Genomic DNA, 18012 nt, shown 5'->3' with positions numbered 1-18012 from the left:
AGGAAAAATGTGTATGTGAACGTGTAATGTGGGCGAAATATTTTTGTGAAGATTTAGTGTAGGGAAGATGAGTATGTGAACATGTAATTTGGGCGATATTTTCGTGTGAACGTGTAGTTTAGTCGAAATGTTTGTGTGAGCGGAAAGTGTAGGTGTAGTCAAAATGTTTGGATGAATAAGTAGTGCAGTCGAAATCTTTGTCTGAAAGTAAATTAAATATGTAGATAAATACTTACTAGATGTAAGCTACTGAATTCAAAGGACTATTTACCGAAATTTAAGGTAGCACTCCACAGTTAGGTGTGTAGTTTCGCATTTTGGCCCCTGTGGATTTTTCTAATATGAGAGCTAGTGTGCAATAAAATTCATTTTGGATAGCTGAGTATTAAAATAGCCTTTTTATTAGGTTCATATGAACATCCAGGTTATGTTATGTATGTAATATAGGCTGTTTTCTGTATGACAGTCCGTATTTGCATGTCCCTAGCATACAATGGTCCGGCAATTATTGTAATGTATTTTTCCTAATTTTTATCGCACGAACTTTGTGATTGGACTTTACGGAAAAAATGAGGCGAAAGACACCCATTTTTTATATAATCATTCGGAAGATTTTTGAAAACAGTTTCTAAAAAGGTATCACTCAAAGGCATTGAAATTCTAGTTTGATCAAAATTTTGGGGGGATATGTGACATGTTCAACCCCCCCCCCCTTTTTGCAATATTTTATGGTAAATAAATGCAGAATGTTGCCATGGATGCACATAAAAGGAATTAATTTTCACCCTTTTAACTCTTGAAAATGGAAGATACTGATTATATACATATTCACATGTACAACACAAACAGTTAGGTTAATGTATTAGAAATCCAGGAAAAGGAGATGATACAACTTTTTGTGGCTCATTTTTTATTTTATTTTCTATCTGTGGAGTGCTACCTTATGGCACATCAGAAAGTACAGAAATGCACTTTTAAAGATAAAAATTACCACAAATCTTTAGTCTGTTATGTTCTTGTTTTAGTTCTGAAGGTAAAATATCTGCTAGGGAAGCAATTTATGTTTATTTTGAATAACGGAATGAACTACTGACCCTTCAACCCTAATTACAAATATATCTTAATATCCCTCATTCGAAAGCTTATTAATAAAGAAAAAAAGGCTTGTAGTGAGTGAGACAATATCTTCTGTCACGCCTATTAGAGGAGTAACAAAGGACCTAAATATCGATGTACGAGTTAATATTAATAAATAGCTTATTTTTGATAATGGAATTGACTGCTTCGACCCGTCAGCCATCACACCAGGAAAATTTTATACACCATTTGAAAGCTTATAGAGACAGCAAAATATTGTATATTTACAATTAAGCCTTCGAAGTAGGTATACGATATATCTGTAGGGGTGAAGGGTGTATAAGATTTTCCTTACGTAAGGGTTGGTAGTACTGTTCTAGTTTCTGTAGCATTGTCATTTTGATTATTTTCTTAAATTTGTTACCAATTCTGAAATCGGACTTGGACTCCTTTCATAATGAGCTTTATTGTGCGTATTGCCATGTGTTTGTTAATTCTACAATTTAACCTCTAGGTGAGTTTTGGACTTTGTGATGTCGTTTTGCGGTCTCGTGATCAATCGAATTTTGGGAGATTGCCAGTTTCAGGGGCCACTAAATGCGATGCCGCGTATACTGAAAGTGTAACCACCGTGTATTATCGGTACAGCGGATATAGCTTCATATGTATTTCGAAGCGTGAAGAGCTATATACCGTACATTCATTTAACTATGCACCGTACAGAAGGATATATATGTGGTCAGCTATATACCGTACATAACGCTTCTTGTCGGAATAAAATATCGAAAAATAACATATGTATGAAAAAAGTAAAAACACAAAAATACTGAACTCCGAGGAAAATTCAAAAAGGAAAGTCCAAAATCAAAAGGCAAAATCAAATGTCCAAAAACATCAAACGAATTGATAACAACTGGCATATTCCTGACTTGGTGCAGGCATTTTCTAACAAAGAAAATGGTGGATTTAACCTGGTTTTATAGCTAGCTAAACCTCTCACTTGTATGACAGTCGCATCAAATTTCATTACATTGTCAACGATGCATGAACAAAACAAACATACTCAAAGAGTAAAAATGTCAAAAATAGGGGTATAGCAGTCAATATTGTGTTATCATTTTAATATCACTATAAAAACAACAAATGTAACGAAGAAGCACAAAAAGGCATACATCAAATTTACATACTCATTTTGCTTTTCTTATACGACTTAATTTATCTACTAGTATGTTAAGTCTAGTACCCGTAAAGGAAGATTGCAATGCCATTTATTGAAACATCTATACTAATTACGCACACATGTACAGTGGCCTTCTATCAGAAAAAAAGTGGCAATGAATATAGAATCATATCGAAAGAGACGAGCGCCCACTTCTTTGACAAGAATGTGAACATGTTTTTAGTAAGCGTCCTGGTTTAGGCAAAATGATGAGACTTCTCTTATCTACCTACGACTAAATCATTTCTTAAAACAACAATTACGTTTAGATTGAAGTACACATTGATATTGGTTAAACAAAACACACATTGTCATATTGTCATACCGTGTCAGAAGAAAAATCGACCACGACCGCTTGGTTAACCTATATCCGCTGTACCGATAATACACGGTGGTAACACATTTTTTCTCCAATGAACCATTACAATCTCGATTTGATGGAACAATGTGTGAACTATTTCAAGGGAAAGATTTTCTGGTATCTAAGAGACCATTCTTTGTGTGCCTATATGAAACATAATGACGCAATCCTTAGCATAACATGTATACTACATTGTAACAGCTCTTTTTACAAGTTCATACGAATTGGGCGTAGAATGAACGACTATACATATAACATGTTGTGGTATGTTTGCCATTGAGACAACTCTCCATCCAAATCACAATGTGTAAAAATAGTCCAGTCAAACTAAGATTTAACCTCAAACTAATAGACCACTTTCGAGTTCATCCGTCACCGGCAAAAACTCGTCAATTATGCACGCCTTTATGACGTCATTTACCAGATAGAGGGGCTCGCCTGTATCCCTGCACTATTTACGTTCATCAAGCGTCTTAGTGATCGTTTTTGTGCAGGATAAACTAGAAATAATGGTTGCTCTGTAGGTACTTACTGACAATTCCCTAATGACAGCAGTGTTGATTGTCTATTTTTAGAATTCAATTTGCCGAATAATTCGTACAATTTAGAATTATAATTTTCCAACCACTCGCTCAACCTTGTAAGGAAGTGACGACGCCCCTAAACGCACAGATGACTGCGATAAAGGCGCGTATAATTGACGAGTTTTTTCCGGTGACGGATGAACTCGAAAGTTGTCTATTGCAACAGAAAATGTTTTAGTTCTAATCTATAGCATTATTCCCTTTATATACACACAAAAAAGTCCCATAAAATCTAATTTTGGGAAAACTCGAAATCAGCATTTTTAAATTCCTATGGAAATTAACATAGGAAGGGGAGATAACTCTTGCAAAAATGAGTCTTTTTTGGTCAACTTTTGGTTGTTTTTCTTGAAATTTATTTAAAGTATGATACTTTGATGGGGTTATAAGTTTGTATAGGACTAAATTATATAATCTTCTGCTCATGAAATGTACAAACCCATAGTGTTATGGGTAGTTTTATTTTTTTCATGCATTTTCCATTAAAGAAATTGCAAATTTGAAGCTTTGTAACCATTTTGAAAAAATAATGTGAAAATTTGGTATTGTTTATATCTGTATATTATATTTTTTCAGCTACTTACTTATCTAATAAAACTTTAAACCACAAAAAGAAGAATACATGCCTTATTAATTTTATTAAATTTAAGATTCTTTACCTTGACATGTTGAAAAATTCAATAAATGGTCAACTAATGAATTACGAAATCTAAATTATAGCTTGATAAAATATATGAAAACACCTTTAGAGTTGTTTGTTTTACTCTAATGACCGCTACAAAATCAATAATCAATACATTCTGATGAATAGAAGCGGTAAAGTTATAATTTTGTATCAATTTTTATTGATATTTCTTCCTTTTTTGCAAGAGTTATCTCCCTTTTCAATGCAAATCTCCATAGGAATTTTAAATGGTGATTTTTTTTAGTCTTCTTCAAGTTAGATTTTATGGGACTTTCTTCTGTGTATATTTGGGGTATAATGCTAAAGATTAAAACTTAAAAATCTTCTGTTGCAATTACTTTCGGGTTAGGGTCAAATTTATGCTAGATTGACTGGACTAAAAGTTTAACACTTTAAAATAGGTCAAAGTACGGCTTTCAACGCGGATCCTCATAGCTCATCCCCACAGAAAGCTACAGAGGGCCCTAAAATGACTAGTTTTAAACAATTCAAACAGGAAGCAAACTGTCTTATCTTTATATAAAAAAAAAGAAAGAAACGAGAAATTCCTATGAACTACATCAACAAACGACAACCACCGAACAACAGGCTCCTGAATGAGGAGGTGCATACAAATACAGCGGGTTTAAACGTTTTCACGGGCGCCAACCTTCACCCTAACCTGAGAGAGTAGTGTAACATAAACAAACAAACTATAAAATATAAACTAATACATTTGTGATAAGTTGGTGACATATATTAGTCAGTTCAAAAAAGGGAAAAAAAAAGAAATTCTCTCTCACACACACACACAGACTCTCATCTCTCTCTTGCTTTCTCTCTTCTCTCTCACATATGAATATACAAATAAGTCAATAAAACTCTTCATCAAAATCAGCGTAGAATTCATTGTAATATTGTAACGCCGCTAGAGTCGGCCACCAGAGAACACAGGGTCACAAAGAAAAGGGATTTAAAGGATCTATAAAGTGTAAGGTTCGGCGTCCACTATTAACCGTCGGACCAAAACACGTTACAGAAAGGGAAAACGTATACTTGTATTTATATATAATTCTTAGTTATGAAATAAAATATCTGAATAATATAAAGTTTCATATTTTATGAATATCAATAATAATCCACGCTGGAGAGAATGGGTCTTGCAGGATTCGTCACTGGTCGGGTCAGGTCCCTGGTTCAGGATGGTCTTCCATAGACACACACAACTACTACATGTTTAATTCAACATTTTAAGTAACAAGGTTGCAACTTATTTTGTATCTTTCTATAATCTCAATTAAAGGATAAAAAAACACCCTTCTACATTATAGAACTAAGAAGACAACAACTTAGTATAACACCTTAAATTGCATATTAATCATGCCAAAACCGCCAACAGAACTCTAAATGTGCACCTTCAATAGCAATGTCACCGTCACCGGTAACCGTATTTAGCACAGTCACCCTGATTGGTGACTATTTGTCACCGTCACCCACAACCTTAGCACCTATAACCTCAGCACCGTCACCGACAACCTCAGCACCGTCACCGGCAACCTCAGCACCGTCACCGGCACCCTAAGCACCGTCACCGACAAGCCTTAGCACCGTCACCGACACCCTAAGCACCAGCACCGACAACCTTAGCACCGTCACCGGCACCCTAAGCACCGTCACCGACAAGCCTTAAATTAAAACAAAGGTAACGTGCAATGCTTGTCTGTATTTCTCAGACATATTCCAGCTTTTATTAAAGTTTGTCTCTACCCATTCTTTGTTAACACAACACTCCGTCGTTTCTTTTGTTGTTTTGGTATTTATACTTTCGACTGACCAATGACAGAGCTTGTTACATATTGTTTACCAATCGGCAACCATGGATCATATTAGGGAAACTCCCGTAATGTTGACACTGTTTGTAAACAACGATTGATCTTCATCAATAAAGATGGGTTTCGACTTTAAATTTATTAGTAGATCATTAGAACAGTTTTATTTGAGTTTATAGTATAATAAGGTAACTACCGCGAAAATACGGAATCAGTACGTGAACTAAAACTTCTTAACAAACTAACATACACAAATCTGTCGTATCATGAAAACGACAGCCAAAATAACAATGACAAGTTTTACACTACTTGTATCCTGGAGTAATGGTAAGTCGTTATACTAAGGACATTTTTTAATATTTTTTTTCTGTAGACCTCGCTTTGTTTTTTTATTACCATGCATTTTCAAGCTTGGTTACTCATAATTATTTATCAGGCACTGAATGCTCGATGTTGTTCCATGCTACCCCTCCTTATCGTGTTTGTTTACATTCAAATTCCAATGGCGTCAAAACCACGTGACACCTCATTCCGTTATACCCAATCAAATTGCTCTATTGTCAATTAGGGGATTTATTAGTCTAAGGCAATTACATTATTTGTTTGTAAAACAGTTCTTTAAAACTGTTTTCAATAACTTGGGAATTGATGTAACCTGGAACATCATTTATTACCATGAAAATAAAAATCAATGAAAATTTTCAGAGAGTTCACCAATTATGATTTTTGGGAATTAATCTCAAAAGCAGTTTCTTTGTTAAATGAGTACACTAATGTTTCAGAATATGATTTTTATTTTTTTTATTTATCAATTAATCCACATTTTCCTCACAAAACACACACATGAAACTATCACCCCTTCTTATCACTCTCACTTTCGTACAATAAATTAGATGCACCCACCTCTCACACTTCTCACACTGTGCCCACTTTGTAAAAATCAAACTGCTGCTCTGCCTCACCTGCTCTGGAACAAACTTCTTGCATACACAACACTTTTCATCCTCTCTTATTTCACTCTCACTCTCACTCTCACTGTCTATTGCCCACTCATTCACACATCTACTCACTCCACTGGTTCCTGGCTTCTGAGAACAACTCTTTAAAGATTTTGCTGTTTGTTTCTTCTCAGGCCCTCTCTTCCTCTTACTTCCCACAGATCCATTCTGGCCTTTCTTACCACTTTCAGTCACACTTTCACTAACATTCTTCCCAGGATTCTTACTCACATGCTCTTTCATCCTCTCTAACACATCATCCTCTGTCACAGTCTTGCCACTGATGATTCTACTTAACACATTTCTCTTCTTTTTTTTTCTCACCTTTCACTCTTTTCATGTTTACTATTTTTTGTACAAAAAAATCACTCTTACCGGTACTTCCTTTCTCTTGCACGGCCACATCAATCATTCTATCACCCACACTCACAACACTGTCATTCTCCACATCATTCTGAACTTCATCTCTATCACTCACACCACTCCTACCTACCTCCACTTCCTCCGAACCAACCTCTCCCTCAATTACAACACCCACATTCTCCTCATCACTCATAACTCCCTCTCTTTCACTATCATTCACATTCTCAACTACAGCACTGTTTAACCCTTCTTCATTGTCTATAATATCACTGACGAAAGCCTCTGACGGTGTCAGTGGTAATTCCATAATAATGTCTTTTGTGAATGGATAAATGCCTGTTTTTCTAAAAGCTGACTGCAAATTACTGACTGATAAGGCATTTCCGTAAGCTTTGCATGCCATGCTGCAAACATCATAACGAGTTAGTGCACATTGTTTTGTTCTGATAGTTCTGTGACATATGCTGTTGTACATATTTTGCAAAGGACCATAACAACCTACATCCAATGGCTGCAAAAGATGACTGGTGTGTGCTGGAAGTAACTGTATTACAATGTTGTGACGCCTTGTCCATTCAATTGTGCTTACAGCAACATGAGATTTATGTCCATCTAACAATAACATCACATGCCCATTGCCTGGAACAAATTTCTTGAAATGATTGCTGAGGAAATCCATAAACAGGTCCGAATTAGACCACCCTGACTTAGAGACAGTGCCAACTGTTCCTGGTGTAGACCCCTCCAGCAACTGATCATTCATTCTCTGTCCTGGGAAGACAAAGTAAGGGGGTAATGCATTGCCAATTGCATTTCCACACCCTAAGATAGTCACGGTGTCACCCTTTCCAGATGTAACCTCCTGCGGTGATGTCTCTACTCCTGATACTACCTTTGATGGGTTGTGGTTGATGGTTATACCCTTCTCATCAACATTGTAAATCAAATGAGGTTTGTCCATCAGATCATATTTAATAAGGGCTTTCTCAAGTTCATTGAAGTACTTAGTAATGTTCTCCTTGTTGGCAGCTTTTGCTCTTGCAACTTCCAATGCCCTTGGTTTTACAACTTTAAGATCGGGCCATCGTCCGAGCATTCCATAAAACCAAGTTAGGGTTAAGGGTTTCTCATTTTTACTTTTTTTTTCTAGCATGACTGCATAATCAGTTGCTATGTCAACCACTTCCATTCTATTGTAACCATACCCAAGTTGGGCCATTTCTTTCAGATGTGAAACAAGCCTGCTTTCTTCGTCTAAAGTAAAAAAAGGTCCGTTGCCCATTGTGCAGCACTCTGGGTCAACTATACCAGTTATGCGGTCTCTTAAGGTTTGAAATGGTACCCCATACGTAATGCTTGCTCTTCTAATTGATACGTGATCTTCCTTAACTGCAGTGTAGGCATTAACTAAAGATGTTGGACTGTAAGTCCTGTATTTGGCCTTTCCCCCTGGTTGATGAACTGGGTTGATCTACAAATATAATTCAAAAAGTTTTTAATTTAACTTACCTATTTGTGTTTAAAAAAAGGGGCAGAAAAAAATCAGTAAAACATTTGACTTCATATGTGTTTAGGTTTAATTTGCCTTTTAAACATGATAAAACTAAAAAAATGTTTTAAATGGAAATATTTTTATTTATTTAAAATATTATATCTACTTTGAATGTACGTTTTTTACTAGATTTTTTCTACAATTATTTTTATTGAAGTACTTTCATGTTCGGTTTTAATTGCACATTCCACCATTTTGATTTGGTTGTAATTCATGATTTTCTCATCTCAGTTTGACATATTTTCCCGTAAAATTAATAGAATAATGTAAGGTGGTTGCTTTTTTCAAAAGCCGTAAAAAACAATTTGGTTGGCCTTACAGGAAACGGATATGATTTCTGACCTTGAAAAATATGTAAACAAAAAGGTGGATGGCCGCACTGGGTCTGTTCCTCACTATAAATACGATTTTAGACTTGTTGAAAAAAAATTTCAAAAGAGGTTAAGGAAAATGGCACTTTTATGAACTAATTTTTTATTTTTAATCATACATACCTTTAGGAATCGCATGTTTTCAAACAAGTTTGGAATTGATTGTGGCTTTTATTTCTACGCTGTCAAATGTGAAAAGTGACGTCAGAGCGTAGTTTATTCACGAGATAAATGCAACCAAAAAAACATCTATCGTTTTATCCTCAATAATTTCGAGAAACTATACAGACATAGGTTTACTATAAAAAGGGGGGAATGTCGGCATTACAATATTCCTCTTCTGCCATACGCGCTTTGGCTGCCGCGTCACCAAACAAAAAATCCCAAAAGTATGTATAGGACTCCCTAAATAGCTGCTGACGACTCTGTTTTGTAGATAAACTATTTTTGGCACATTTTACAAATAGTGAGAACGGAATTTTTCCTTCCTTTTTTCTCATTGCTTTCTGAAAAAAATAGTTTATAACATAGAAACATGGACACAATCAATAATAAATATGTATAAAATTTATATGATATTTCTGTATGAGTTGTAGAAAACTTTAAATTTAACTCAGAGATTTTTATTCACCTTAAAACAGCTATTATTTGCTTCCTATGATTCAAACGACTTGTTTCATGTGTGTAGCAGATTCTGCTTACCCTTCCAGAGCACCATATATCACCCCTATTGTTAGTGGGTTAATTATGCTCATTCTTGGGTTTTCTACGTTGCATTTTGTTTTTGTCTATTAGTCCTCTCTTTTTATTTTGTCATGCCATTATTAGTTCTTTTCGACAAATAAGTTTGATTATCCCTTTGGTATCTATCATTTCTCGCTTGCCTCAGAAACGACAATTTATTATTATTAAAAAAGCGAAGTTCTTAATAACTTTATTGGTGGTTTTTGTTTTGTTAAATTGAAATTAGTGACAAAAATAAATAAAGTACAAGCGTTTAACGACAAAGCTGCACAAAGCAGGGTGTCGATTTTGTTTTGAGATGCTGTCCTATTTCTACTAAATTTTAATTTTCACACTATTTCTATAAAAAATAAAATAACAAAAATGACTAACTCCGAGCAAAATTCAAAACGGAAAGTCCCTAAGCAAATGGAAAAATCAAATGCTCAAACATAATTTCTACAGAACCAACAGTTGCCTAAAACATGAAAATCTCTTGAATTTGGATACATCGATACAAATATAATTTAGTTCTCTAATCTTGAATATTCTATGACATTTGTTCATACCTTTTATATAGTGCCACAAACGTTTACACCATAACTTATATAGGTAAAAATATCGGCCACTGTACAGAAGTCAAGAACATCAATTAATGCTAAACTACCTTGCTGTTTTTGTTGTTCTTCTTCGTCTTTCTTCTGTTGTTGAACTTCCTTCTGATTTGGATTCGTGGACTTAGTTTTAGTGTTGGTTAATCTCAACAGTTTAATGTTTCCACAATAAATGAAAGGATTATTAGAACTGTGTGTTTCTTTTTTCTGAAAGAGCAAATCATAATGCATGTTTAGTGAATAGTGAAACGTGCAAATAAATTCAAATCTTTAAAAAAAATTAACAGGTCGCTGAAGGAAAGAAAAATAGATATACATGTATTAAAATTTCAAATGTGATAATTATATCGTGCTCTTTACTTTCGTCCGTTTTTGTCGCCATAAATATATTTTTTTTATCAGAAGGGGTATCATCGGATTTCCCGAAAAATTGTAAACTGTATCCGAAACTCTCGAAATAAATTTCCCGAAAAAAATAATCATGAATTCCCGTGTTCCAATAATATTAATCAAGCATTCCGTGAAAATAAAGGCCCAGTTCAGACGTCCCGATAAAGTCAGTCCACAACTTTTTAAAAAGCTGAATGTCGCAGAAACAATCTGAATATGCCGTGACTTTTTCAGTCTTACTCGTAGAAAAGTCATTTTCTGATCATGTGTTTATACAGACATTCTTAAACATAATTTTAAAATACTCATGAAAAACTAGGAAATACATGTATAACATTTTTTTACGTATGTATATTTTTGTCTATTTTACCTGTCCAAACACGAATGATCGGATACATCGAAAAACACCGTGTCCGAAAGCCTGGCTTTTCGTTCCGTCAATTGCGATATTAATTTGTGAGATACCAGAGGGAGGCAAGACTAATCCAAGAGAAACGTATAGTGTACAGTAGGGTTTAAATAAAAAGCCCATAGTATGCATATTGTACCTTTCCAAACACGAATGATCGGATACGCCGTATAACTTCGTGCCCGAAAGTCAGTCTTTTCTCTCCGTCCATATCTATATCTTTATTTCTGCAAAAAAAATATGAATTCTCAAGAATAGTGTATACATTTTATTTTCTTAATAGTAACTGTATTTGATTACAATTGTGCGGATAATCAACTGTTCTGATGAAATGAAGAAAAACCCGTTCCTTATACATGTACTAGTAGTTTTATATTTATCAATGCGTATATAATTACTTCTATAACAGGGTGTTTAACGGCCTTGACTTACATAATACAACACATTTTAATGAGTGTGAAGGGAATGGTAGAATCCTTGGTTAGTTTGCTTGTTAGCTGAACCGTGAAGTCATTATGAGGTAAGGTATACTACCCTCCTTTTGAAGTAACCTAGTCCTACAGACCGACAGATTGGTTATCTGTCAGACTAGTCTACTTTTAAAGGAGAGTAGTTTACCTGACCGAATAATGACTGCACGGTTAAGCAAGCAAGCAAGCTAACCATACATTGTAAATTTGCCTCCACACTCAATGGAATCGGCTGTAAAAAGGGTCTCACACGATCGGTATCTTGATTTATGCCGAAGTCAATGTTTTTCTTTATTTCGTCTATATTTTTAGTTGTATCGTATACCATAGACGTAATGCGACTTCTCAGGAATAAAAGGAATAACTTTCCGTAAATAACAGTTCGTAATAGACGTAATCTCTGGGATATTCCACACACCGAAACTGGATTCTTTCCCGTCACAGGAAGAAGAAGAATAATAGGGGAGGGATATTTACACATATTGTTGTTTCACCAATTTATGTTTGCTCGAAACACGATAAATAACGAGATTTAAGCACGAAAACGTGTAAATAAAAAATCGCAAACATATGATAAATCTTTACCGCTTGTCCAAGCAACAGAGTCATTAAAAACCTGGAAACGTTCAAAACTCTTATAATAATAATAATAATAATAATAATAAATTCTTTATTTAAAGAGGGTAACTCAATTAGAAAAATTCTAATTTTCATTAAGGCCCTCAAACAAAATACATGCATACAGTTAACATTGATACATTAAATTACAATATATATTACTAGTTTATACAACAATTCAATCACTAAAATATACAAAGGGTAATAAATGACAATATTTGATATAGTTTTGTTAGAGAAAAACAAATTATTTGACTTGCATATAACTTTCAAGAAAATGATTATAACTATGTTTCTTGAATAATTCCACATTAGGACATTCTTCTGGAACTAATACAAAATATATGAAAAAAACTAATTTACAAAAAATATAAATGTTCCTTACTGTATACTTACATATAATTGACCAATAAGCTCGAAAGAACACAAAACCAGGACAGATTTAGTCTTCACTATAAAACTGCGACTGTACGTTGTGTAAAATACTTGTCCTTTACTCGGATAACTATGGCGTTACTATAGTAAACACAGTGACGTCATGTGATAATGGACGTCTTTAATATACGTTGCGCATTACTAACTCTTTTGTATAACGTTCAGTGACAAATATTTCACATATTTTTAGGACAATAACCATTATAACCAATCGTCTAATAAATATTTTTGACAGATTCGATCGACAATGATGGGAGGACGATATTGTACTGCAACTTGAAAAGGACAACATGTTAGACATGTTAGACAGAAGCAGATTGTTTTATGAATGGAACAAACCACTTAGATTTTTCAGCTTTAACAGACATCGAGGCAAAAATCTGCATTTTTGGCAAATGTCATGGCACGTTCAAACAGGTTTCCACATTAAAATAATGATTTGAACAAAATATAGAAGTCTATTATTTTAATAGATATAGGAAGATGTGGTGTGAGTGCCAATGAGACAACTCTCCATCCAAATAACAATTTAAAAAGTAAACCATTATAGGTTAAAGTACGGCCTTCAACACGGAGCCTTGGCTCACACCGAACAACAAGCTATAAAGGGCTCCAAAATTACTAGTGTAAAACCATTCAAACGGGAAAACCAACGGTCTAATCCTTTTTTGGAAGGAGTTAGTACGAAACTCCCTTTTGCTACTGGTGGGAACCTACAGTAATATTAATAGAACACATCATTAGACTTAACGACTGAATAAATTAATATCAAACAAATCATTAAAATATTATTATGACAATGTTAATACGATCATCTTTGAAACTTATTTTCAATAGTGATAAAAAAGCAACGTCTTTTCCAAATTGAATAGACTATAGGAACATAGCTGCGGCACCGTAGCTCTTATGTCCTTATGTTATTTTTTGACTATTTGCGGAACTAGCTCTTAGGTCCTTATGTTATATTTTTACTATTTGCGGACCATGCAATATAATATAAGGACCTATAGGTCCGCAAATAGTCCAAAAAATAACATAACGACCTAAGAGCTACGGTTCCGCAGCTAACAGGAACATTTTTTTCGAAAGTAAATTTACAATGGAAACAACCTATTTTTTGTACTTGACAATTTTTTTCACAAATGTAAAAATAAATGGAGCATTCAACTGGCACAATACAATATGCAGTTTTTGAGGGGGTGTTGCTATGAATAAAATGTGTTTCTGTGGTAACTATTGAAGTCAACAACACTGCAATATTCTGCAAATAAAAACTCCGTGATAAAACTAAAGAAAATCCCACGCATTTTTCTATTTAATTTAGTAAAGTATATCCAAACTTCATAACTACACTTTTCTGAAATACATCAGAGAAAATTTGATAATTTCGCAAAAATCTCAATTTCAGAAAAGTTAAATATATACAAAAAGAGGGACGAAAGATACCAAAAGGACAGTCAAACTCATAAATCTAAAACAAACTGCCAACGCCATGGCTAAAAATGAAAAAGTCAAACAGAAAAACAATAGTACACATGACACAACATAGAAAACTAAAGAATACACAACACGAACCCCTCCAAAAACTAGGGGTGATCTCAGGTGCTCCGGAAACTTTTAAAAGTATTCAAATGTATCTCGTTTTAAGACGCAATCAGATATATATAATATACATGCATATATGTAAGTATATTTTTCATGTTTTATACATGAATAGATATAAGGAGGTGTGGTATGAGTGCGAATGAGACTACTCTCCATCCAAATAACAATTTATAAAAGTAAAACCATTTTGGTCAAGGTACGACCTTCAACACGGAGCCTTGGCCCACACCGAACAACAAGCTATAAAGGGCCCCCAAATTACTAGTGCAAAACCATTCAAACAGGAAAACCAACGGTCTAAACTATATAAAAAAACGAGAAACGAGTAACACGCATAAATCACATAAACAAACGATAACTACTGCATACATCAGATTCCTGACTTAGCAATCTAATTGAAATATTGATCTCGGATACAGAATAATGCGTCTCTGAGGAAATGAGAAGTTAACCGCTTGCATTCAACATTTATTGGGCGTTTTAACTGATGAAGCTTGTGAACGTACACGTTGAAAGCCGAAACAGTGTCCGACTTGTACAAAAATATACGCTGTTTTAGTTTTCTCGTTTGAATTTTGAATTGTTCATGTTAGGGGTCTTGTATATATAGCTGACAAGTATACGGTATGGGGTCTTTTCATCGCTAAAGGTCGTAGAAAATATAACGTGTGTTGGGTGTCATAATGATTTGTTATCACCCTCCCAGTATAGTGTAATATATATAGGGGGTTGAATCCGCGTTTCCGGAAATACTGTTCAGTCCGTATATGATTTTGTTATATACATGTATGTAATGTATGTAATCACATGTACTGTCTCTTTTTCATTTTGCAAGTGCCATTAAAGGACGTAATTTTATTAGCTGTTAATGTTTTGCCTCTCGCACCCCCATACAGGATCATTACATGGCGGAGGACCCGAAATATAACTTCATTCAAAGGACTTTATTTGTGTAAACCTGAACTGAAATTTTTTCCCCATAATTTTCACTGAAGTGGGAAAACCACGTGGGTGGTCAAATTTTTTATGCAGATTATGATTTTCTTCAAGTTGACTTATGAATCCCAGTTTTCTGTACGTGAGATTCATCTCATTACAGGCGTATTATTTAACATGCACATTTAATTTTTTTATCTGTACGTGAGATTTATCTCATTACAGTGTTGGTTTTTTTTCTTCGTTGATGTCGGCGCCGAAATATAGCAATTTAAATGATATGAGCGATGGTGAGTCTACTTTAAGTTTACACTCATTAGTTGAAACGGACGACGAATTTACCGACGATTCACTTTTAAGTTCATATTTATTGGCACCGACTAGGCCTTCTCAAAACCAAGAATTAGATCAAAGTTTACATTTATTAGCCCCGACTAGGCCCTCTCAAACCAACACATTAGATCGTTCTATGCCAATTTTAACACCACAAATAAGTTTGGTTAACAGATTGCATCAAAATATTTTGACTTATAACACAAGTGCATGTTACACTACAAGTACGCCTAGATTAGAACATACAAGTATACCTAGAATAGTACATACAGCTGTCATGGAAATATTAGCTCCGTGTAGGAAATTCGGGGGATATCCCCATGAAAATGGACTTGTTTTCTTGCGCGAATTTGACTCTTTCGCTACACTACATAATATCATGCCTTATGAATACCAAAGGCGAATAGCAGCTTTTCACCTCCAGTTAACGGGCCCGGCCCTCACGTGGTTTAACTCGTTAACATTCAATGACAAAAGCTCCTGGGAAAAACTTATTGAACTGTTTAAGAGAAAATATGTTAATCTCGATTGGCAAAGTCCAACAATCATGCTAGAAAATGAGGTTTTTGAACACATAAAGTTGTCACCGGGTCAAGCACTCGAAGATTTTTACTGCCAGCTTGTAGAAAAAGCTCAATTATTACACAAAGCTGATCATGAAATTCTCACCAAATTCATCAAGGGTCTTCCCGACAAGTTAGCTTTCTTTGTAAGGGCAGGTAACCACAAAGACAGTAATGGTGCACTATCATCTGCCAAAATGGGCGAAGCATACAGGTACAGGTTACATGATGAGATATCTGTTTCTGCCATCAAACAACAAATTACACCTAAAGCTGTTGCCGAACAAAACCCGTGATTTAATAAACAACCGACCACCTCCACAAATTCTTTAAGTCGTTTTGTGTCCGTGAGGTTTACCTCATGATACTTAATGTTTTATTCAGACGTGAGCGTTAAATTTTATGGAATGCTCATATTGTACATATTTGTTGTAAAATTCAAGACAATTGCCAATGCTTGACGAGGATGTTTATTTTGAACCTTTTTGTCCGTGAGATTTATCTCATGACAATTTATTAATCTGTGTACAGCGATGTTTTTCTTGAACTTATTGTCCGTGAGATTTATCTCATGACAATGCCTTTTGATGATGGTACAACGACTTTTTCTGGCGAACTTTTCATGTTTTTGTCCGTGGGATTTATCTCATGACAAATCGTTACTATGATGTCAGATGAAATTCAGTACAGAGCGGAGCCCTATTTCAATGTTATTCAATCAGAACTTTTTTTTTAAAATATACGGACATTAGTTTGTTTGCATATATAATATACATGTACATGGAAACTGATTATTAACTGCTTAAGATTTTTTTTGCATATGTTGATATTACTTATCTTTTTGAAATACTTAAACAATTCGTATTATGTATGTTTAATTTGCTTGATTTTTTCTATTATTCTGAGGAAAATAATGAACGATTGTTGAATGAATGAATGAATGAACTTTATTCTCACAAAACTACATGTCATAGTTACAGAGAAAATATATATTTACAGTTACATATATGTATATATAAGCATGCACATGTGTGAATAAATAACGTAACTTAACTTGGAGGACTGACTTTCACCTGTATTGTTTTTATAAACTTACATATTTTTTCTAAAATAATAGTATTGTCTGAATTAAATAAACTATTAAATTTGTATGTACTTGGATTTTTACAGCAATATTCAGGTAAAAATTTCTTTCTCTCTAAATCTAAAGATTTACAAGTCATTATATAATGATATTCGTCACCAATTTCGTTTGCGTTGCATAGATGGCAAAGTCTGTCGTTTCGTGACAAGCCTCGCCATCTGCCGGTCTCAATTGGTAAACGATGACTACCACATCTAAATTTGCAGTATACAAATAATAAACTATTAGACAATTTGTTGAGATAATTCTCAAATTTCAAATTATTTTTAAAAATTCTGTAACATAGGCATTTAGGTAAGGTTTCTATCTGTGACAAACATAATTGTGTGAACTGATCTTTAAGCTTTTGCTCCACACTTTTTGATACCCATTTGTCAGCAAAATGCATATTCCAAATATTAGACATTCCACAATTATTAAAAATATTTTTAATATAGATCAACCATTTACTTTCAAAACCATAGTTATTTAAATTTACAAGTAATAATTTATAAAGAACATGAGAAATTTTACACTCTTTACCGTTTATAATTCTGCCCCAAAAATTTATCATACGAACTTTTGCATAAAGAAATAATGGGAATCTGCCTAGTTCTGCATAAACTATACAGTCTGGGGTTGATTGCTTCAAATGTAAAATGAGTTTACAAAATTTTAGGTGCACCCGCTCTAATAAGTCAAAGTTTTCAAATCCCCAAATTTCTGACCCATACAACAAAATAGGTACAACAGCCTTATCATTGCGTATACATGA

At 34.2% G+C, this 18012-nt stretch overlaps 1 protein-coding gene across 1 annotated transcript; it reads right to left on the bottom strand.

The window, feature by feature from the left end:
• Positions 1-7021: 7021 nt before the first annotated feature.
• Positions 7022-9156, bottom strand: LOC134727952 (uncharacterized). The gene is made up of 2 exons (XM_063592351.1): positions 9142-9156; positions 7022-8566 (listed from the first exon to the last, which is right to left on the bottom strand). The coding sequence occupies exons 1-2, from the start codon at positions 9154-9156 to the stop codon at positions 7022-7024; spliced, it is 1560 nt and encodes a 519-aa protein (XP_063448421.1).
• Between the last annotated feature and the right edge of the window lie 8856 nt (positions 9157-18012).

This window comes from Mytilus trossulus, chromosome 8 (genome assembly GCF_036588685.1).
Source record: "Mytilus trossulus isolate FHL-02 chromosome 8, PNRI_Mtr1.1.1.hap1, whole genome shotgun sequence".
NCBI lineage: Eukaryota > Metazoa > Mollusca > Bivalvia > Mytilida > Mytilidae > Mytilus > Mytilus trossulus.
The sequence above is the reverse complement of the archived record's forward strand: the minus strand, read 5'-3'. Positions and strand labels throughout refer to the sequence as shown.